Genomic DNA, 24,986 nt, shown 5'->3' on the forward strand with positions numbered 1-24,986 from the left:
ACATACATACATACATACATACATACATACATACATACATACATACAAACATACATACATACATACATACACATATATATATATATATATATATATATATATATATATATATATATATACATACACACACAGGGTATATATTTATATTGTACAATATCTGGAGTACACATTTCTATAAAAAGAAAAATTAACTTGTATTTTCAGAATATTTCGGAATATTTGTTTTCTCCCCAAATTTGTCACTACCAAATCATGGCCTTCAAATATGAATATAAAATATTATGTGACTCTAATAATATCATGCCTACTTACCTTTTGTAAAAAATTTATTATTATTGAGGTGTTTCACAATAAAATCCATGAATCTTTTTTTAACACATTTTCTTCAATATATGGAAAATGTCAAAATCAACATGCAATCTTTCTTTTTAAAATGCATAACACTGATTAGATTGATTTCAGAGTTAATGATTTGTGAAGTTGTACATAAATGTAACCAATCAGTATCAAAATATTTTCGTTGATAATTCAATACACTTTCTTTTTTTTGGAAACAACCAGTGTTTCGGGAATGACCACTATATTGTTTGCAAGGTTGTATCATATCCCCTCAAATGTATTGCTTAATATTAACTTGCTTGATGTTGGAAATATTGAAAACACTTATGTTTTGTGCTCAATAAAATAATTTATTTTTGGAGAAAACTGTTAATATCAGTTGAAAATAAGTAGCCACATGGTCTCAGTATTCAGTGGAAGCATGGTGGAAAGTGGTTAGCGCTCTTGCCTCACAGAGAAAAGGTCCTAGGTTCCATTCCTGAGCTCAGGGTCTTTCTGTGTGGAGTTTGCTTGTTTTTACCATGACTTTGTGGGTTCTCTCCGGCTTCTTCCAACCTCCCAAGACATGCACCTGGGGATGGGTTGATTGGCAACACTAACTTGGCCCTAGTGTGTGAATGTGAGTGTGAATGTGTCTATCTGTGTTGGCCATGTGATTAGGTGGCGACTTGTCCAGTGTGTACCTTGCCTTCCGCCCGAGTGCAGCTGGAATAGGCTCCAGCCAACCCGCGACCCCAAGAAGGACAAGCGGTAGAAAGTGGATGTATTCAGTATTCAGAGAAAAAGAAAACACTTTATATTACTGTCAGACTTCCGAAAACTAATGTACATTACTTTGGCTCTATTTACACTGGACACCAAATCAAATTGGATCATTTATCAATCAATCAATCAATGTTTATTTATATAGCCCTAAATCACAAGTGTCTCAAAGGGCTGCACAAGCCACAACGACATCCTCGGTATAGCCCACATAAGGGCAAGGAAAAACTCACCCCAGTGGCAACACTGTGAGTATAAATGTGAGTATAAACACCACAAAGTGCTTAAAATCTAATATTTTCGTATCATAACGGGTCACATCAGTTTCAGACCTGATCACTTTCCTTTTTTCAATTATTTTCTTCCTCCTCATGCAGATGTTTTCCATCATCTGACTGTTTCCTCTAAACAACAGCAACGCCACAAACTCATTAACACGCTGATCTGTGGCGTTCATGTTTTCTCCTGTAGTAGTTACTCCCTTGTTCATTTAAAGAATCCGAACTGCAGATGTGACATCAAGGCATTAGGGCCACATTGGGGCTAGTGCATCTTTATACTGGAGTCTGCTAAAGATCACATGTTACTTATAATTTAAACAGTCAGCTGTAAAAAATCAGATCTCGAAATAATCAGATTTGGTCCACTTTGGCCTGCATTGTAAACGTAGTCTTTGACCTCCAGGGGTAGGGTTGGTCTTCCTTTGCTCCCTGGCCGATAAATTGTTGATGACTTCAAACTTTCCTTCCTTCTTTTTTTCTTATTCCTTCTTCAAATATTCTTGGTGTTTAACTGGTTCAGCCTTAAATATATACACACACATATATATATACAAATATATATATTAGGGCTGCAACTAACAACTAATTTGATCATCGATTAATCTGTCGATTATTACTTCAATTAATCGATTAATAATCGGATAGAAGAGACAAACTACATTTCTATCCTTTCCAGTATTTTATTGAAAAAAACAGCATACTGGCACCATGTTCTTTCAACTCGCCAAATAAAACAAAGCAAATGTTACAAAAAGGTTTCTATTTATAAAGTGCACCATTGTCATGCACAATAGCAATCATTTTGCTTGGAGGAATTTCAAACCTGGCTACTACCTATTCCAACCATTCTGCAATGTTGGATGCTGAATGTCTTTCCTCCAGTGCAGGAGTCCCCAAACTATGATCCCCCAGCATCCAAAATCCGGCCCACAGGAAGTCCCAAGTTATTATTTTTTTTTTTTATCTTTCCTTTCGAATCTGTTTTCTACCACTTGTTACTCTTTGTGTCTCCCATCGAATTTTCCCATCGATAACGTGACAATGATAAATGTTGATGAACATACATATATATATATATATATATATACACAACCTGGCCCCCCGCCAAATTTTTTTAACCCAATGCGGCCCCCGAGTCAAAAAGTTTGGGGACCCCTGCTCTAGTGGCATGGTCGTAAGGCAGACTGACTTCATGTTCCATTCGTCTCCAATGTAATGGCATGTATTGCCAATAATAATAATAATACCTGGGATTTATATAGTGCTTTTCTAAGTACCCAAAGTCGCTTTACATGTAGAACCCTTCATTCATTCACAAGGTAGGCTTCTGTGGCTCCACTTGTCCACACATCAGTAGTGAGAGCAATTTTGCTCTGGGTGGATTTTATGTCAGTCTACACTGCTTAGAATGTGTGCTCATACTTCCTCTCCATCAGTTTGGTAAAATGGGTCCCAGAGGGAAGAGTGTAACCAGGGTTGAGGACGTGAATCATTTGTCTAAAACCTTCGTCCTCCACCATTGATAGTGGCCTAATCTGTGTTGTGCACATCTTCCTTTGTACCAAGTCGCTAATGCTGGGTTGTTTTCTTTCTGAAATGAGAGAAACCATATAATGAACGTACATAGTAGCATCATTTACATGTAACTTAATACATACCTAGTTGATTTAATTAATCATTTCTGACGTAAAAGGCAAATACGCCACCACATTAAAAAAAAAGCTAAATTAAAGAAATGGACATTGGGGTTGCAGCATACACCAATAATAACACAGAATTGTAACTCATCAGATCAGAACTGGATCAGATATTGTACACCTTTCTGTTGTGAATAATAAATGATTAATTTTAGGCTGCCTCTGAATAATAGCATGAAATATTCCAGCACCGTCATAACGTTTAGTTACACTGAAGCGTCACTCAAATCTAAATATATTTACGTACATAGCTTTATTGGGCCCAGTGATTGATTCATTGATTCATTTTAAAACGAACCTGAGATATTTCTGTCCGTTACGTTTATTTCCAAATTGGTAACCGTGCGTGTTCTCTCTCAAAACGGAGTCAAATGCGCCGGAGACACATCATCAGCCCCGCGTTGCAACAAAGGGATAACGTTAACGTTACTCACAAAAAAGCTGAACTCATGAACTCACAACACAGAAAATAAAGTCGTCGCACTCTCCAAATAGTTCCTAACACTCTGAATGTTAATACACAACAGTTGCTGCAGCGCTTCCTTAAAAAAAATCTCCTTGTTAACAAAAGATTAAAAACACACAAAAACGGAAGACGGATCAATGTACCCGGACTATGGACTTAAAAAGTTACGTACCGTGAGTTCTTCCCTTCATCCATGGCTCCAACATGTTTCTCCCGAAGCAATGTTGTACTTCCGTGCCATGCGAGGTCCATGCTGCACATTTTGCAGGAAACGGTCTTCTTTGAAGTCTTTAAAGTAAAGTGCTCCCACACTTTTGACGACTTAGGTCGTACACTTTTCTCCATTGATAACCTCAAGATGTTTCTCCGCTGAACTATCCGTACTGTTTTCCTCCGCCATTTTTCGAATGTTTTCAGGCAAAGGAGACGGCGTCGTGACGTGAACTGCACTGACACATCATTGGCTGGCTTACTGGCACCTCATGAGACGTCGCCGCAGCGCATGCGCATAGCATAGATCCAACGAATCGATGACTATTTTTAAAATTGATTTTAATCGATTAGTTGTTGCAGCCCTAATATATATGTATACACATATACTTACATACACCCATACTGTATATACAGGTACATATATACGTATATACACATATACAAAACCCAAAACCAGTTAATTGGCACATTGTGTAACTCGTAAATAAAAACAGAATACAATGATTTGCAAATCCTTTTCAACTTATATTCAATTGAATAGATTGCAAAGACAAGATATTTAATGTTCGAACTGAGAAACTTGTTTTTTTTTTGCATATAATCATTAACTTAGAATTAAATGTCAGCAAAAGTTGTCACATGGGCATTTTTACCACTGTGTTACATGGCTTTCCTTTTAACAACACTCAGTTAACTTTTGGGAACTGAGGAGACCGATTTCTTAAGCTTTTCAGGGGGAAATCTTTCCCATTCTTGCTTGATGTACAGCTTAAGTTGTTTAACAGTCCGGGGTCTCTGTTGTCGTATTTTATGCTTCATAATGTGCCACACATTTTCAATGGGAGACAGGTCTGGACTACAGGCAGGCCAGTCTAGTACCTGCACTCTTTTACTATGAAGCCACGTTGATGTAACACGTGGCTTGGCATTGTCTTGCTGATATAAGCAGGGGCGTCCATGATAACGTTGCTTGGAAGGCAACATATGTTGCTCCAAAACCTGTATGTACCTTTCAGCATTAATGGTGCCTTCACAGATGTGTAAGTTACCCATGTCTTGGGCACTAGTACACCCCCATACCATCACAGATGCTGACTTTTCAACCTCGCCCCATCCTTGTTTGTGAATGACTGAGCATTTCATGCAATCTACTTTTATACCCAATCATGGCACCCACCTGTTCCCAACTTGCCTGTTCACCTGTGGGATGTTCCAAATAAGTGTTTGATGAGTATTCCTCAACTTTCTCAGTATTTATTGCCACCTTTCCCAACTTTTTTGTCACGTGTTGCTGGCATCAAATTCTAAAGTTAATGATTATTTGCAAAAAAAAAAATGTTTATGAGTTTGAACATCAAATATGTTGTCTTTGTAGCATATTCAACTGAATATGGGTTGAAAATGATTTTCAAATCATTGTATTCCGTTTATATTTATATCTAACGCAATTTCCCAACTCATATGGAAACGGGGTTATATATATATATATATACACACATACATATATATATATATACATATGTACATACATACATATATATATACACATATATACACATATATATATATATATATATATATATATACATACACACATACATATATATACATACACATACATATATACACACATATATATACATATATGTGTGTATATATACATATATGTATATATATACATATACATATTAATACACATATATACACACATACATACATATACACACATATATCCATCCATCCATCCATTTTCTACCGCTTATTCCCTTTGGGGTCGCGGGGGGCGCTGGAGCCTATCTCAGCTACAATCGGGCGGAAGGCGGGGTACACCCTGGACAAGTTGCCACCTCATCGCAGGGCCAACACAGATAGACAGACAACATTCACACTCACATCCACACACTAGGGCCAATTTAGTGTTGCCAATCAACTTATCCCCAGGTGCATGTCTTTGGAAGTGGGAGGAAGCCGGAGTACCCGGAGGGAACCCACGCAGTCACGGGGAGGACATGCAAACTCCACACAGAAAGATCCCGAGCCCGGGATTGAACCCAAGACTACTCAGGACCTTCGTATTGTGAGGCAGATGCACTAACCTGACACCGTGAAGCCCCACACACATATATATATATATATATACTTATATATATATATATATACTTATATATATATATATATATATATATATATATATATATATATATACACACACATAAATATGTATATATAAATATATACATAAATGTATATACATACATGTATATACATTTGGACAACCCTAAATTACGACATGCAAAGAAAAGTCATGTCAGGTTACGTGATGTTTTTGAAAGACACAGGACATCTGAGGATGCAACTGTCGAGAACACAAGCACATGTGGAGCATATAATTACACTGATTCAAAGCAGGGGCGGACTGTGTTGCGTGGTTCTTAAGTTGAGCAGTGATTTTATTTGGTGGAAAGTTTAAATCAGAAGGGAATAAAAGACCACAAAATACATTTGTTGGTAAACTGTAGTCTCATTATAATCTGCTTATTATTCATTATGTGCCACTCACAATTTGACTACCGTACAGTGATAACAATTATTATTTGATGTAGTCTTACGCACTGAATGCAGTGACGCGTTGAATGTCTGTGAATGTTCAACTCGGTGTCATCAAAGAAATGCAAATAGGATCCCTCCTTATCTCTTGTATCTTACAAAACGTATTGTTGTTATTACTTCAACACTTTTGTGCCTTAGATACAAGGGATTATGATTGCATTACTTTTTGTGTATTGGAGTGTTACCAGGATTTCTTAAATAAACTGAACTAACTCATTTGAAAGCTGAAGAGGTATGATATGGGCCAAAAAAAAAAAAAAAAAAAAAAAAAAAAAAAGCGATTTGGTTCAATGGATCTGGAATTGTTCTCCCTGGGGAACAACAGCATCCTTAACTTTGAACTGTTTTGTATTTCCAACCAAACTGCAGCCTTAACTAAATTACTTTTATAGTCACCTCTGATTACACTAGCTCCTAGGTGTTCTGTGAACATTTAAATTCAAACAAAATTGGTTGCTTACCTGAGGTGCGTTAGTGGCAACTAAAAAGGCATTAGTTCGACCGGGGTGGTCGTAATCGTGCATTGCAGCTGCTACATAAAGGGCCATGAGCTCCAGAGCTGGGATGTTCCAGGCCAGGCAGCCGTAGCTGTCATCTGATATGGAGGAGCTTTTCGAGGAGGCGTATGATATCCTGCCAGGCGAAATCCCACTGTCTGAGTCTGGAACACACATGGTTACCAGTTACATGTCTTATTGTCACCAACCTGTGCGGTTAAAAAAATGAATGGGGCATACGAATGCGAACTGGAAGTACATTTGGACTAAAATCTTAATACAAAAACTCGGAGGTTGGGTCAAAACCACATCTGTATGCAGAAGATGTCATCATGCAGAGCTAGACTTCAGCCCATAATGTGAAATTTGTGCTACTTTAGCATCTGAAGGATTACATTTTTTCTCTTGGTTTTTTTGTGATGCCACCAAAATAGTGTACCAGTGAGGGCAAAGAGGAAAAGTGTGCTAGTGACATGAAATGGAAACAAACAGGTACATGTAAAGTATGTCGTGGCTACAGTGTACAATTTGACTAAAACAACATTAAGTGAAAAAGTGAACAACGAAATAATTGTATGCCCAAAAGCCAGTCATGTTATTGTACACTTCCAAAACAGAATGTTAAAAGTGCTAAGAATGAAGTCAGGCTCCCTCCTCCTCAGATGATAACGCCTCAAATGATGCCATTAAATGGGGACCTTTCTTACCTATTGGTACCTGTTTTTGTGTATTTGGGATCTGCATAAGTGCCGAAAATTTTAAATCATACCAGGTATTTATAAAACAATCTTGCCTTCCTTCATACTTCCTCCAAAGGAGATGTTGGGACTTTGCACCATTGTGACGTTTTTTCCAGTTTTACATCAGCGGATATTTCCACATATGGTCAAGTTTTACCTGAAGGGCTATGCGCTAGTCCACTGTTGTAGTCAATAAGTTCCTTTTCTCTATTCTCTTGTTGTGGGGCAGACTGTCTCGTACATACACATGCATCCTCTGCTGCTGCCATTTCTAATAAAAAGTAGTGTATAGTTCTAACGTATGCTTGTCAGTAGCGCTAAAAATTTAAAAAGGGCTGAGAGTGAAAAGACGCAGTCTAAGTGGTGGCACGTAAATAAGACCTGCCCACAAAACGGCGCATCCTGAAGAGACGGTCAGAAACCTGCTTGAAAATGGTTTGTAAAACATAATTCATGAAACATTTTCACACAAAAAAAACCCACAATTACATGTTATGTAGACCACAAGGAAGTGTTTTAAATGTTGAAATAAAATCATAATATGACCCCTTTAAGTGATATTAGACTTTGTTATGCAATAGTTTAACTCTTGACAATTAGGAATGGTAATGTTTACTTAATTAACTGACTTAATGCAGCCATTCATGTCTCTCTTTTAAGGGGACTAAAATGTTTACGTGTCCCTGAATAGACACTATTGATATCCTGCTAATATGTATTTATCTGTACAAACCCTTGAAGGTTAGAATTTTTCAAAGATACACATAAAGCTTGGGTTTTGGAAGAGGAGGAGTGAGGTAGGATCACTTGCACCAGTGCCGTGACGCTATATCATAATCCAGCCTTGATACTAAAAAAAATATATATATATCACCCTTGCCTTTCAGCCTTCACCCTCTTCTGTCAGCTCACCGCCAGGGGGGTCTGCCTTACTATTTGAGATCATAAGGTGTTTATGGTGGAGGCAGTCTGACTCTAAAAGAAGGGTGTCAAACTTGTTTGAATTGAGGGCCACATTGCAGTTATGGTTTCCCTCAGAAGGCACATGTTCCAGTAAAAATATATAAAAACCTCATGATATTATTACATAACTGCCTATGCATTTGATTAATATATTTTTTTGTACAACTTAATAGGAAATTTGTTTGAAATCATCAGTCAATCAGATAAATTATTAACTATTTATTTTAAGAAAAAAATTGGAATAAAAAAAATATTTAATATTTGTTTCATTATTAAATGATAAAGTTTAAAATGCAGTAGATGCATTGTTCTGTCTAAATTAACATAAATACATTAAGTACGAAAAGATAAAGTACTTTGACACATTTTATTACCAGGTTTTCGTGTGCCATATAAAATTATGTGGCGGGCCAAATCTAGCGCACAGGCTTTGAGTTTGACACCTGTGCTTTAAAACTAAATATTTTTAATTTCCAGCAGAATAACTGATTCTAAATTTAAGCATTTAAGTTTCACTGTATATTACTGGAAGTCTGTATGCACTCTTTACTATGGAGCTACCGGTTTTGTGTTTACCTGTGTCACTTCCGGTCACATGCTCATTGTGGATCTGCTGGAACCCAGGGATGGGTCGAGTGGTTAAGTACCAGACAGCATGGAGCACATCAGTAGCATGGACCCGGTTATGATCTGCGGATGATTGTAACGCAATAAGCTGGGAGTTGATGGCATTTGGCTAGAAGTGAAACTTTGTGTTTTGCAGGACAGCAATAGACATGAGCACAGTGTGATGACAAATTAACAAAACAGTGAACAAAGACACATCTTCCTAGAAGGCCTATAGCGCCGTGTGAACACTCACAGGGAATGTCCCTGTAGCCATTTTCCAGAGCAAAGAAGTATGTCATGAACTCCCTCACAGGGATCTTGAAAATTTCAAACAGACACGTATCCTGGAAAAGGGTGTAAGTCACCTGGGGAAATACAGACCAGCTTTACTGAAACACACATCAGAACAAAAGGTAACCACATCAGTACCATCAAACAAACACTACTGCATTATTTACAGACCTCTTTTTTGAAGTTTGAAAAAATAGATTTCAGTATTAACAAATGACTTGACAGACGTATTGATGCAACAAACAACACAAACTGCATTAAAATAAGCTTGCCCACAAAGGATTTATCCAGAAGGGACAAACATAGTGACCACAGCTTTGTAGCACAAATAAAGACACCCGAGAGCTACTTTGCAATCCCAGTACTAACATAGCTGAGTATTCGTCCTGTCTTTCCTCCTGTTTTGTCCACCAGGTCAAAGATCTGGAAGTTCCAGGTGTTCATCCTCTCCATGAGGGCTTCATGGTCTTCCAGCATCGCGTCTAGTCGGAACTCCTGATCACACTGGAGGGGAAGCACCAAATGAGATTAGCCTTGCAAACCCATGACTGTTCCACAGGGTTTTCTGTGTTCTGGGATAAAAATGTACCTCTAATTCCTGAGTCTGCTGCTCTGTGCCTGAGCGCTGCTCCTGTGTTTGACCCTGATCCCCTGTGGTGCAGGACTCTGCAGACAAGTTCACCTCCACGCTCTCCTCCCTGATTAAAGGCTCTACTGGGAAATCCGGCCCTTCACCTGATGCTCACAGATGGACAAGAAGATTTATAGCGCTAGAACTACTGTAGAAAGATTATATTTACAGATATCCACTAATCTTGGTGTCCAGTAGAAGACAAAACAGTCACTAGACATGTCGCTGTCAAATAATGTATATTTTTAGTAGGGAAGCCAAAATTAATGTAGGTTAATCCATCATCATCATTTCTAATATGATCCAATTTCTTTAAATTGTATTCTTAATCGACTCGTCTGCAGCGCACAATGACTCAAAATCTTTGAAATGTTTCTGGCAAAGCTTTTCTGGGTAGTATGTACAAGCAGTGTTACGGTCATGCATGCACAAATGGGCAGTAGATCCGGTAGTGACAGGCCGCAGAACCAAACAAGTCAATATGGAAGATGTTAAACAATGGTCCACTCTATGGTAAATTTGAGTATTTAAGAACAGTAGACTGACCTGTTAAGTAGATTTTGAAAACACATGAGAAAAGTATACCTCTAATTACCTTATTATTAACACAAAGGAAGCAACAGGTCCAAATTAAAGGGACTGTTGGCAACTTGCTCACGGTTACATTTTTCAAACCAAAAAAATCTAACAAAAAGAGCACCGTCAAGCTTATGTTACCATTAGTGATTTAACATAACATATATTTAGCTCAAGCTTAGGCGTTAGTATGGTTTATTGTATCGTTCTATAGTGTGTAACATGTTTAGCTAGTTCTCATCCTCCAGTGATGATGTTACGTGTCAGAAACAGTTAATTTGAATGACATTGATACTTGTAAGACACGGTTTATTTCAAGGATATTGATACTTGTAAGAAATGTAATTTATTTCAGTGATATTGATACTTGCAAAAAACAGTTTATTTCAGCGATAGTGATACCTGTAAGAAATAAAGTCATTTTGGCTAAGGAGGTGAGGATTGCTGACTTAGAAATATTTCTGATTCCCACTGTGGAAGAAACTTAGCCAAAACATTGTGTTGAAGAATTTGCGAATTTGCTGTCAAATTTGCTGGACACAGCTAGAATCCATCCATCCATACATTCACATGTTATCAAAATGCATTATCACAATATGAAGATAGTATTAAAAGCTCTATAGTCTGAAAAATGTTTTTCATTTATATCGTACATTGTCTATAACGTGCAACCATCCATCCATCCATCTATTTTCTACCGCTTGTCCCTTTTGGGGTCACGGGGGGTGCTGGAGCCTATCTCAGCTGCATTAGGGCGGAAGGCGGGGTACACCCTGGACAAGTCGCCACCTCATCACAGGGCCAACACAGATAGACAGACAACATTCACACTCACATTCACACACTAAGGCCAATTTAGTGTTGCCAATCAACCAATCCCCAGGTGCATGTTTTTGGAGGTGGGAGGAAGCCGGAGTACCCGGAGGGAACCCACGCAGTCACAGGGAGAATATCATGGTCTGAATGATTGTGTTTTGCGAATGAGTAGTGACCAGCCTTGGGTGTGCCCGCCTCTCACCAAGTCAGCTGGGATGGACTCCAACTTACCTGGAACTGTAATGAGGATAAATTATGTAGAAAATCAATGAATAATATCTAATCTTGATTATTCGAAATAGGTCCCGAGCAACCCAGTGATTTATCTGATTTTTGTTTTCATTGTTTGACAGCACTAATTATTAGATTAAATTATAGTTACCTGAGCGCCTGCGTTGGGCCTCGCTCAGGAGCGGCTGATGGACTTCTCCTGAATCGCCACTGGAAACTCCCTTTGGCATCTGACGCCCGCAGCTAGCGTGGGCAGAGAAGGCAAGTCTTGTGCATGGTTGATAATGAACACATCAAAACCAAAACATTCCTGTCACTTTTTACCTGGTGCAAAGAGGTAAAACGGTGCTACGGAATGCCTGCTGGAAGTCACATGAGCTGAGTGGGTAGCCCAAATGCTTGTGCAAGTTCAGATTGACACTAGGCTTTGTCAGGAAGTCTGCTGTGTCTGGAAACTCTACAGGCGATCGGGTGACCAGGGACAATGAAGAACCTGTGGCTACACTTGGAGGACTGTGGCTGGGAGAGGTGAGGGGACTCAGGCTAGGAGATGTGCCTAAAGAGGTTAAAAAAATAAGGACTATTTGAAAAAACATGAACTTTTTGATCAACACAGAAGGTTCTGAACTCAGGTCCCACCTGCTCTTCTGGAACCTGCATGGTACGTGAGGGTGACAGAAGAAGACCTCTGCTTGGGAATGGTAAGCAGGTTTGCATTTGGCCCATTAGAAAGACCTGAGCTACAAGCAAAAATCAAACATATTTTCAGTCTATGTTTTACTAAGGAGCTCAGAGGCTCAGCTGGTAAGACAGATATGCACTGCCCTCTTGTGTAGGAAGAGATTCACTACAGACGGTTTATAATTTTCCTGACTTGTTTTAAATTTCCAAATAAAAGTGTATATTCTAATGAATACATTCTGCATGGATTCTAATCAGAATAAAACTCTTAAATGATGGACCTTACAATGAAAATAAAAATAACAATATCCGTGTTTGTATTTGTTGGCAGGTAAAAAAATAATCTTAACAGTGAAACTGCCTATGTCAAACACAATCCATTCAAAAATCTTTTCATTTCAAAGCGCTTTCCCCGGAGAAAAAAGTATTAGGGATTCTTTATCAAGTGTCTAGCCAATGTTTTTTATTAACATTTAAACATTATTCAATGTCATAAAAATGTAAAGACAAATTAACTATTGTAAAGTAAATAAAGTAAAATTATATCCTACAAAGTTGTCTGCCGTTGTACCACTTTTGGGGTACACTCGACCAGGGGGGTTCCTGTGTATTTTGATATCATTAAAGAATGTTCTACACGGCTGAGGGACGTCTAGTCAGATGGATCCCTAAGCATTGAAAAAATATATAATTTGTTTTTTATTGCTCCACAGTAGGAAGAAAACCGTGTAGCATGTTTACCCAAGATTAAAGTAAAATCTATCTTCAAGCTGATTTATCATGTCAAGCATTCAATATTTATAAAAGAGACAATGTAATGCTAGTGGTAAAAGCAACAACACAATATTGGAACTAATGCATAGAAATGCATTTTTCTACAAGGTTACTTTTGAAATGTTGTCATGTGTACAACATCTTAATTAATACATAGTGTTAATTTGTTAGCGTTAAATCGTTGCAGATCTATTTTAAAATTATACCAGATTGTTCATGTACACTGCGAAGTCAAAGTTTTAGAGAGTCTGTTAATCAACAGTATAGAATGACAGGATGTTATGATGTCTGTAAGGGATTTATAAAATATGGCGCATGCTGTTTAGTTTGTGTGGAGAGACAATATATGTGTGAACAGTTGTGTATGTTGATACCTAGCCATGTTAAGGTCAGGGTGGGATCTCTTGCCATTGTTGCGGTCCCACCGTGATGAAAGAGAGTCAAGTGAAGGCAGCACAGAAGAGGAGGTGGAACTACGCCTGGGCTGAGGAGTCGGGAGGCTGTTTCTGCTACTCAACCCCTGGACAAAGGATAAAAAGATGATTAGTATGGATCCAGTTTTACATCAATAAACATCTGTTGAAGATGACTGAATAACTTCTGACAACTCCGAGCACACCTATTCTTCTTTACCTTGCAGCTGATGCAGCAGAGATTAGAATGTGTGTTTCCACAATAATTTAGCAGAAGATTCTAGTCTAGTCACCTGCGTCAATCACTACTACACTACAGCTTGACTCGAGCTTGGGTTCAGTCCCCAATCAGTGACAGTTTGACTGTGAGTGCAAATTGTTGTCTGTCTCTCTATGTGTGCCCTGTGTTTGGAGTTCGCCTTTTACCCAAAGTCAGCTGGGATAGGCTCCAGCTTCCGGCAACCCTGAAACATGTGTATGTATGTAAGCACTTTATCCAATTGTGCTCCTGTTTACTCCCCCTCCCATCCATCCATCCATTTTCTACCGTGTGTCCCGTTCGGGGTCGCGGAGGGTGATGGAGCCTACCTCAGCTGCAATCGGGCGGAAGGCGGGGTACACCCTGGACAAGTCGCCACCTCATCACAGGGCCAACACAGATAGACAGACAACATTCACATTCACATTCACACACTAGGGCCAATTTGGTGTTGCCAATCAACCTAACCCCAGGTGCATGTCTTCGGAGGTGGGAGGAAGCCGGAGTACCCGGAGGGAACCCACGCAGCCAAAAATATTATGACACAAAACAGTGACATTGAAAAAACGGAATGTAAATATTCTGACAAAAACACACAACAGTTAAATTGACTATCATAAGAGTTAGGAATTGAATTAATGAGTTGGGAAATTGTGTTAGATGTAAATATAAACGGAATACAATGATTTGCAAATCATTTTCAACCCATATTCAGTTGAATATGCTATAAAGACAACATATTTGATGTTCAAACTGATAAACATTTTTTTTTTTGCAAATAATCATTAACTTTAGAATTCGATGCCAGCAACACGTGACAAAGAAGTTGGGAAAGGTGGCAATAAATACTGATAAAGTTGAGGAATGCTGGGGTTTGGAAGTAGCGGGGGTGTATATTGTAGTGTCCCGGAAGAGTTAGTGCTGCAAAGGGTTCTGGGTATTTGTTCTGTTGTGTTTATGTTGTGTTACGGTGCAGATGTTCTCCCAAAATGTGTTTGTCATTTTTGTTTGGTGTGGATTCACGGTGTGGCGTATATTTCTAACAATGTTAAAGTTGCTTATACGGCCACTCTCAGTGTAACCTGTATCGCTGTTGATGAAGTATGCTTTGCATTTACGTGTGTGCGTACAGGACCCGCTCATATCTTGTGACTGGGCGGGCACGTTGTTAGAAGGGATGAAAAGCGGACGTGACGTCAGCTCGTAGAGGACGTTAAAAGCAGTGCCTGTAAGGCACGCCCCCAAGACTATGGAATACGAGATATAATGACTGATGAACACCTTCGTTCGATAATGAGGGAGGCCTCAGCTCAAAGCCTGAGTCCCGACATTAATGAACTAGCATCCAAGAAAAGATGGCAGGTATCTAGCTTGGGCACATCAGATTAGATCAGTGTGTTGCAAACTGAGCAGTTTAAAGTCCTGAATGATTGGTTTATTAATTATTTTATTTTCAAATTTATTAGCCTGTGGAAAAAGTTAATGTTGATATTTACCTCAGAAGGCTGAAAATAGAAAAGAGGCATTCAATTTTATTTAAATTGTATTTGATATGCCATTGATATTTTTTTAATTATTATTATTTGAAACTCAATTTTGCATGTCACTATAAAGTTATACAAGCCTTGCTTGTTCAATATTTAATGCAAAACTTGTTTGGGTCCGTATCAAAAAGATTAATTTGTTCAACCTTGGCCCGCGGCTTTGTTCAGTTTTAAATTTTGGCCCACTCTGTATTTGAGTTTGAGTTTGACACCCCTGCATTAGATGGAGCTGCGCTAAAGGGAATGTCAACAAAACTGTCAGATAGGTCAGTCAAACTTTATTAATAGATTACAAACCAGCGTTCGGACAACTCTGTTCACTCCCAAAATGAATGAACAGCTGTTTTGTTATTTTCCCCGAGGTAAAGTCAGTGACGTGGTGTTTTGTTTATCTTTTAACAACAGCAAGGTATAACATGTAGTGCAACATTTATATCACATAGTGGAGGGGAACTTTTCCCTGATTCAATAAACGTAAAAAACAGTGATACTGTTACGGTAAATCAAACGTTAGTGCAATCACAATATTGTGACACTCGAAATAGTGCAGAGCAATAACAATATATCAATAACTCAACGTTGCTCAAACGTTAATGTCACACAACACAACACACAAAATAAACATGTAAAGCTCACTTTATGAAGTTATTCCTATTCCACGAATCCCTCGAATTCTTCTTCTTCAGTGTCCGAATTAAACAGTTGGGCGAATACGGCATCCAACATTAGATGGAGCTGCGCTAAAGTCGTCATTAATCGAGTTAGTGTCGCTGCTGCTCTATTCCCGTGTTCTACTGCGTGACTGATCGTCTTAAGTTTAAACTCTGCGTCGTAAGCGTGTCTCTTAATAGGAGCCATTTTGGGGTCTTTACATAAACAAACAAATGGAAATCAAAACGGCACGCCTCGCGCAGTCATATATCTCAGCATGCACCGCGCACTTCTTCTTCTACGGGGGAAAAAGAAGTTGGCGGCTGCTTACCGTAGTTGCGAGACCTAAACTTTATGAAAATGAAGTTTAGGTTTGTTGTGGCTCAATATTGATCCATATATAAGGCGCACCGGATTATAAGGCGCATTGTCAGCTTTTGACAAAATTGGAGGTTTTTATGTGCGCCGTATAGTGTGGAAAATACGGTAAGGCTTTATTTATTAATTTAAAACATCTAAAAACAGACTGAGATGACAGTATCCATCCATTTACCACCGCTTGTCCCTTTCGGGGTCACGGCCGGTGCTGGAGCCTATCTCAGCTGCATTCGGGCGGAAGGCGGGGTACACCCTGGACAAGTCGCCACCTCATCGCAGGGCCAACACAGATAGACAACATTCACACTCACATTCACACACTAGGGCCAATTTAGTGTTGCCAATCAACCTATCCCCAGGTGCATGTCTTTGGTTTATTTTAAAAATATGTCTGTGCTTGAAAACATTTTTCTGTCCTCAAAATTTGCCTTTGCGACCTCTACATTATAACAAATATAACGCCATACGTTTACCAACACCTCTATTTGCGGCTTTTTTCGGTTTACAAAAGTTTACATCGTGCCAAATATGCCTTTGTGTGCGAACCATGTCTCGGCGTACAAACGCTTCATTCATTCAGTCCATCATTTTGCATGCCGCTTGAAGCCATCAGAGGCTGCCATTTTGATGACACCAAAACTTGTACACGCGGGTATGGCTATTTTGAAGAGGCGGGCCCCCCTACGTCACATCTTGTTTACATCCAGTACACACGGGCGCGGCAATTTCGAAGAGCTTTAACGGCGAGCAGCACTTCTGACGAGTTTATTTCCACAATTGTCGTACCTTGTGTGGGTTAGAGCTGTGTCAACCTGTCTTAGAGATCACTTTTGTCTAGTAAAAAACGCTTTAAATGTGTCCAAACTCTCACAGTATCGCTCTATAGCTTCGGGTTGCTAGACAACAGCTTTGAGCTGGCGTATTAGTTAGTTAGCCTCTGGCTTGCGGCCCCTTTAGTTTGAGGATTTTATCAGCGAAGGGGGATTTGTTCCGCAGCCAGTCTTTAGCTAGCAGTGATGACGTGAAGTTACTGCTTGTTTATCGCTTCGAAACTTCTTAAGTGTTCAACAATGTCACAAATATTAGCCAACAAAATGTAAAATGATTTTCCTTTTTATGTTTATTATTTTGGCAACATGGTTGGTTAAAGTTTTGGAGCGCACTAACAAGCCTTTGTGTGTGTGTGTGTGTGTGTGTGTGTGTGTGTGTGTGTGTGTGTGTGTGTGTGTGTGTGTGTGTGTGTGTGTGTGTGTGTGTGTGTGTGTGTGGACATTTAAGCTTGCTCTAACGTGAGCCATTACCCCTTGTTATGTTTATAGAGATATATATTATAATGTCTTAAATTGTGCAGTTTTTCTTTTTTACTAAAATAGGGACTTTTGTTGAGGCTAGAACCAATAGTTCATGTTTAATTGATTCTTATGGGGAACTCTGCTTCAATATACAAACTTTTCGGTTTACAAACCATGGTCCAGAACCAATTATGTTCGTAAACCAAGGTTCCACTGTACTTGAGAGTGGGGCTGCATGATTTTCAGAAAATAAAATGTATATTTTTCTACTAAAAATTGTGATTACAAGTTTAAATGCATAAAACTGCTAAAGGATGAGTGAAGGAAGTGTAATCATTTTGGACTATCAATCAACATATTACGTTATGCAATAATCTACTTTCAAAAAGATTTGAGTTTATGTGGACTGCGCTCTCTTCTGGATTACTGAAAATCTGCTTTGATGAGAGAAAGACATCATGTTGCTGAACCGGAGGAATAACCAATACTATTGTAACCAGGGGTCAAGCTGCTGTAATGGATGGTTGCTTTCACCATTCTTGGCTGCTTGTTGTAGCCTTTTCGTAGTCCACACGTTTCAAACTAAGAGGCTGCTGTACACCGGAGAAGTTCCTTCAGCCATTTTATAGTGTCACTATTAAAACTTTTTGCAAATACTGTAAAGTGGTGTTTGTCATTAGTGCACTGACAGCATCGGCTGCAGAGCACACTAAATTACTGTTTTCTGTAAACAATTTTGATTGGCCAACACGCCAAGGATATGCGGCTGGACAATTCTCACATGTCTTTAACTCAAATACCGCAGATGTAAGAGAGAGAAAAAAATTAACAAAAAAACTCAGCATCTTATTGTTAGGTTATTGCAGTAATTAAAACTTTATTGTTGATTAATTGTGCAGCCCTACTTGAGCGAGCAAACCTCTGCAGTGTTCCTTTCAAGCTGCTTCTCTATCGGACAAACCATCAAGATCTTCTCCATATTTTTGTGGATGGATGCCTTTTGGATCTTGTTTGGCTGGACCAGGAGCTGGATGCTACTTTAGTAGGTGCCCACTTGCACTACTGCACTCGAGCTGCCTCGCCGGGTCGACTGCACGGTAGGTCGTGTTTTGTTTCTTAGATTCGGAGGGTATCGGCCACCTCTCAGATGGGATGTTTTGTGACTCTTGCAGGGTGGGGAGACTTGTAACTATTCTTCTTTCCTTATGCAACATACTCAGAACTCAAATGTATGCTCGCAACTTAAAGAATAACAAAAAGCCAAGAGACAGCTTATATCTCAAAATACTCAGTCGGGGTACTCATAAGTTGAAGGAACACTCTACATTACTTTGTAGTAAAAGTGCATTATTGTGGAGGAAAAATGTATCCCATGTTACGTCTCGGTTGCATTGTTGCAGTGGCCGTGTCCCCAAGATGCAGAAAGCACGGCAGGAAGGCAGCGTGCAGGTAAGATGCTTATTTATTCACAATAAGCAAGGGTAAAAATACAAAAAAGCAGACATGCCGAACTGCGGCATCGGCATGGGAAACTGTGGCAAAGTTTACCACAAAAAAAACGAGCAAGAGGCTAGTAACAATTAGGAGTAACCAAACGCAAACTGTCACATGTTGCGAACAAGACTGTCAGGTAGAGTGTGGCGCGAGGCAGGAATAAATAGCTCTCTGATTAGTGACCGGAGCAGGTGAGCGTCCCGACCACTAATCAGAGGTAGGTGACGAAAATCAGCACCCGTGGCAGCTAAGAAAACTAACAAAGGTGCTGAAACAGAAATAGACAACAACTAAGGATATTCCAAAATTAAACATAACGTGACCTGGGCAACGGATCATGACATCCCACTGGGCATCTGCCAGTTCTTTGATATTAGTGTAAATGTGTAGCTGTTCAACAAAACTAGCTAACTTTAACAGCCTTTTGAAAAACTATTACTTTACAAGTAAAACAGCATAACTTCATCAAAATATAAATAAGGGTTTTAGGTCCCATATTTTGTACTCACCAAAAAACTCATGAAATTAAATGTTTTTAAATAAATTTGACTATGACATATAACTCCGTACTATGGATCTTTTTTCATTCAAAGTACTAAGAAATTATTGTGGCTAATCATACAGTATAACTAAAGGCTAGTACATGTAGTTGTTAACATATTTGGCAAACTGCTACTGATAATTTTCAACAAGCATAATAAAGTTAGGTGAGAGGTTCAGTTTTGCTCTGCATTTGTTGGTTGGTTATATAATTTGTTAGAAAAAATGACACAACCCACTTCTATGAAATCTGTAGAGAGCTGGTACATGGACCAAGAACTCAACACACGGTGGTGCAGATCAGGAAAAAGCATTTCTTCTGAAATAGTGGAGAGGGCTGCATTGAGGATCAATTTAAATGTATTGTTATTTATTGAGTTAATTTACTTTTATTTTTTAGTATCAAATGGTTCATGTCGCTCTAAAATGTTTATAGTTTAAATAAGAATTGCATTTGTTTTATTATTTTTGGCTTATCAGGGAACGTTAAATCTTTTCTGTTACAGACTAAAAAAACGATCTTAATAAAAAAATATTCTTTGTTGTAAGTTTTTAAATGTTAATAAAGATACAATGTAATGCAGAGGTGCACTTATAACAATTTTATAGACAGATTACTAGTGTTGCCAACATGGCGACTTTGTTGCACAATCTGGCAGCTTCTAGCAACTTTGAGGTGCAAGCACACATCAGTTACAGTCTTAAATGAGCAGTGACCGGTCAGATGGTGCTGCTGCTGTGCGAGGCGAGGAGACCCACACGCCTCCAGACTGCAAATAAAATGTGCATGTGCAAAGCTGTCAATTTTTCTGCCTTGGTATACAAAGCGAGATGTAAATGTAAATATTTATTCACTGTCATGTCAAGCTAATATAAATCACTGCAACGTCCCAATTCCATCGTTCATGTTATTCATTAGATTTGGTTTGTTAGTTTTGATTAAAATTGATACTCTAACATTTAATAATGAATTGATTGATTTTAAAAAAAAAACAACTAAGAATCAAAAGAAGAAAGTACATTTTCAGTTCTAATCCAGCAAATGCAAATGAGGTGTTGACGTCATCTGGCGACTTTTAGGACAACCAATAGCTATTTTCCACTGCAGATTACAGAATTTATATTCGCGACGGTGGGCGGGGTTTGGTGGTAGCGGGGGTGTATATTGTAGCCCGGAAGAGTCAGGGATGCAAGGGATTCTGGGTATTTGTTCTGTTGTGTTTATGTTGTGTTACGGTGTGGATGTTCTTCCGAAATGTGTTTGTCATTCTTGTTTGGTGTGGGTTCACAGTGTGGCGCATATTTGTAACAGTGTTAAAGTTGTTTATACGGCCACTCTCAGTGTGACCTGTATGGCTGTTGATCAAGTATGCCTTGCAGTCACTTTCGCGTGCATGCAGAAGCCACATACAACATGTGACGGGGCCGGCACGCTGTTTGTATGGTGAAAAAGTGGACGCGTTGACAGGTTGTAGAGGACGCTCAAGGCGTCATCATGGCACGCCCTTAATATTGTTGTCCGGGTGAAAATCGGGAGAAATTCGGGAGAATGGTTGCCCCGGGAGATTTTCGGGAGGGGCACTGAAATTCGGGAGTCTCCCGGAAAAATCGGGAGGGTTGGCAAGTATGGACTAAGCAGGGCAAAGACTAATCAGAATCAGAATCAGAATCAGAATAGTTTTTATTGCCATTGTTTGAGAACGCGTTCACAAACTAGGAATTTTTCTTGGTGCAATCGTGCAACATAAAACACATATAACACAGATTTGGTAATAAAAAGAGCTGTAACTGAGCTATCAGATCTTGTTATAGACTTAGAAAGGATATTCAAAGGAGCTGTTGTTAGGAGTTATTGTTCATGTGCCTGATGGCCGAGGGGAAAAAAACTGTTCAGGTGGCGGGAGGTGTTGGTCTGGATGGACCGTAGTCTCCTGCCTGAGGGGAGAGGGGAGAATAGTTTGTGTCCAGGGTGAGAAGAGACAGCTGTGATCCGACCCACACACCTCCTGGTCCTGGAGGAGAACAGGTCCTGGAGGGATGGGAGCTTGCAGCCAATCACCTTCTCAGCAGCACGTACGATGCGCTGCAGTCGATGCTTATCCTGGACTGTGGTGCCGGGGAACCACACGGTGATGGAGGAGGTGAGGATGGACTCGATGATGGCTGAGTAAAACTGCACCAGCATCTCGGTTGGCACCTTAAGTTTCCTCAGCTGCCGCAGGAAGTACGTCCTATGCTGGGCCTTCTTGATGAGGGAGCTGATGGTCGGCTACCACTTGAGGTCCTGGGTGATGGTGGTGCCCAAGAAACGGAAGGAGTCCACAATGGAGACGGGGGTGGGAGAGTCAATCAGGGTGAGGGGGGATGGTGGGGCTGTGACTTTCCTGAAGTCCATGATCATCTCCACTGTTTTCCGGGCGTTCAGCTCCAGGTTGTTGAGGCTACACCAGGACGCCAGCCGGTCCACCTCTCTCCTGTAGGCGGTCTCATCGCCATCCAAGATGAGCCCGATGAGGTTGTGTCATCCGCAAACTTGAGCAGCTTTACGGACTGGTGACTGGAGGTGCAGCAGTTTGTATACAGGGAGAAGAGCCAGGGGGAAAGTACACAGCCCTGAGGAGTACCAGTGTTCGTGGTTCGACTGTCCGAGACAATCTTCCCCAGCCGCACGTGCTGTCTTTGGTCTGTCAGGAAGTCATTGATCCAACTGCAGAGGGAGTCGGGCACACTGAGCTGGGAGAGCTTGTCTCGTAGCAGTCCAGGGAGGATGGTGTTGAAGGCAGAGCTGAAGTCCACAAACAGGACCCTAGCGGAGGTTCCTGGGGAGTCCAGATGCTCCAGGATGAAGTGGAGGGCCAGGTTCACTGCATCATCCACAGACCTGTTGGCTCTGTAGGCGAACTGCAGTGGGTCCAGGAAGGGGTGGTGATGTCCTTGAGGAGGGGCAGGACCAAGCGCTCAAAGGACTTCATGACCACAGACGTCAGCGCAACCGGCCTGTAGTCATTAAGTCCTGTGTTCCGTGCTTTCTTGGGGACAGGGACAATGGTGGAGGTCTTAAAGCAGGACGGCACGCGGCATAGCTCCAGAGAGGTGTTAAAAATGTGAGTGAAGACAGGAGCCAGCTGATCCGCGCAGCGTCTGAGAGTGGAGGGAGAGACACCATCCGGCCCGGGTGCCTTCCGCGTATTCAGCTTCAAGAACTGCCGGCGTACATCCTCCTCTCGGATGGAGAAGGCCTTTAAAGTCCTGTGATGTTCTTGGAGTCCTGTGATGTCCTTTAAATCCTTTAATGAAGTGTTGGCGTTGCTGGGGAGGGTGATGGTGGGGGGAGCAGAGCTTTGATGAGCTGAAGGCCGTTCACGACGACAGTAATGTATGTTGAGGCCCTGAGCGAGAGTCCGGTCATTCAGAGCCTGTGGGGCTTTGGGCTTATAGTTCGTAAGGGGCCTTAGCCCTCTCCAGCGGCCGCAGGATCATTGGAGCGGAACTTTTCCTGTAGATGGTTAGAGTACACAGATTTAGCTTTCTCCACTTCCTTGTTGAAGTGGTACTTTGCTTCTCTGGGGGCGGTATAGCTCGGTTGGTAGAGTGGCCGTGCCAGCAACTTGAGGGTTCCAGGTTCGATCCCCACTTCTGCCATCCTGGTCACTGCCGTTGTGTCCTTGGGCAAGACACTTTACCCACCTGCTCCCAGTGCCACCCACACTGGTTTAAATGTAACTTAGATATTGGGTTTCACTATGTAAAAGTGCTTTGAGTCAATTGAGAAAAGCGCTATATGAATATAATTCACTTCACTTCACTCTGTAGGTACTCCGGTCCCCGCTTCTCCACGCAGCCTCCTTCTTCTTGCACAGCTGTCGGAGCTTGGGTGTGAACCAAGGCTTGTTGTTGTTATAACAAGCCCTGGTGCGCGTTGGAATGATGCGCGCCTCATTGAACTGAATGTATGAGGTCACAGTGCCCGTATACTCGTCCAGATTGTCCGTGGTCGCTCCAATTGCCTCCCAGTCTGTTGTCTCCAAACATGCACACATCTCCTCCACAGCCTCGGCGGTGAAACACTTAATGGTCCTCATAACAGGTTTAGCCAGTTTCAGTCTCTGTTTGTATGAAGGGATTAAGTGCACCATCACGTGATCTGATAGTCCGAGAGTACCGCGCAGGACTGCATGGTATGCCTTGTTTATTGTAGTGTAACGGTGACCCAAAGTGTTCTCTGGTCGGGCATTTAATAAACTGCCTATACTTGGATAATTCCTGGCTCAAATTTCCCTTGTTAAAGTCACTAAGTACGATAACAAGGCATACCACGCACGTCCGCGCCAGGCGGTATGTAGGCAGCCACCAGTATGAATGAAATAATCTCACGCGGTGAGTAAAAGGGCTTACAGTGAATGAAAAGATATTCCAGAGCAGGAGAGCAGTGTTGGGATATCACTGTCACGTCTATACACCAGCTGCTGTTAATGAATAAGCAGACTATAACGCCTCTTTTTTTTTTGCCGGAGAGCCCCGCGTCTCGGTCCGCGCGGAGAAGAAGAAAGCCCTCCAGTTGAACCGCACTGTCCGGGACACTCGCGCTCAGCCATGTCTCAGTGAAGCACAAAACACAAGATGAGGAAAAGTCCTTGTTCCTTCTCATCAGGAACTCTAGCTTGTCCATCTTGTTGGCAAGTGAGCGGACGTTGGAGAGAAAGATGCCAGGTAAAGGCGTGCGTAATCCCCGTCTGCGGAGACGGACAAGGGCGCCCGCTCGCTTTCCTCTTCAGTGCGGTTTCCCTCTTTTGATCAAAGAATGGACGAAATCCGCAGCTGACGCTAAGGTGACCAGTAACAAGTCCGTAGGGGTGATGGATCTGATGTTCAGTAGCTCATCGCGGGTGTAAGAGCACACGGACACACAATTTACGCACAAAAACAAACAAAACAGAGTGCACAAGAGCACCGAGGCAGCCGTGATCGGCGCCATGATGATCAAATGTCCTCTCAAAAGCATTTTATTAGAGCGTATCAAAACACGTATTTGTATGTCAGACTTAGCCTTGTCGTGGTTTAACTCTTATCTGACTGGCAGGATGCAGTGCGTCTCCCATAATAATGGGACCTCGAACTATGTTAAGGTAACGTGCGGAGTTCCTCAGGGTTCGGTTCTTGGCCCTGTACTATTTAGTATTTACATGCTGCCGCTAGGCGACATCATACGCAAATACGGTGTTAGCTTTCACTGTTATG

At 40.8% G+C, this 24,986-nt stretch overlaps 1 protein-coding gene and 1 long non-coding RNA gene across 2 annotated transcripts in view; both read right to left on the reverse strand.

The window, feature by feature from the left end:
- The window catches only part of pde3b (phosphodiesterase 3B), a 154,172-nt gene that overhangs the window by 28,791 nt on the left and 100,395 nt on the right, over positions 1-24,986 (reverse strand). The window contains exons 4-12 of the mRNA XM_061963942.1: positions 13,552-13,697; positions 12,362-12,462; positions 12,047-12,278; positions 11,874-11,965; positions 10,058-10,209; positions 9,838-9,972; positions 9,431-9,542; positions 9,145-9,258; positions 6,830-7,029 (exon numbers count right to left, since the gene is read on the reverse strand). Coding sequence (XP_061819926.1) covers positions 6,830-7,029; positions 9,145-9,258; positions 9,431-9,542; positions 9,838-9,972; positions 10,058-10,209; positions 11,874-11,965; positions 12,047-12,278; positions 12,362-12,462; positions 13,552-13,697 — 1,284 coding nt within the window. The remainder of the gene's footprint in view (positions 1-6,829; positions 7,030-9,144; positions 9,259-9,430; positions 9,543-9,837; positions 9,973-10,057; positions 10,210-11,873; positions 11,966-12,046; positions 12,279-12,361; positions 12,463-13,551; positions 13,698-24,986) is intronic.
- Positions 2,044-5,045, reverse strand: LOC133608599 (uncharacterized). Its single transcript, XR_009815620.2, has 2 exons — positions 3,718-5,045; positions 2,044-2,973 (listed from the first exon to the last, which is right to left on the reverse strand). It is a non-coding gene; the product is annotated as an uncharacterized lncRNA (long non-coding RNA).

Source organism: Nerophis lumbriciformis, linkage group LG06 (genome assembly GCF_033978685.3).
Source record: "Nerophis lumbriciformis linkage group LG06, RoL_Nlum_v2.1, whole genome shotgun sequence".
In the NCBI taxonomy this organism is placed as follows: Eukaryota; Metazoa; Chordata; class Actinopteri; order Syngnathiformes; family Syngnathidae; genus Nerophis; species Nerophis lumbriciformis.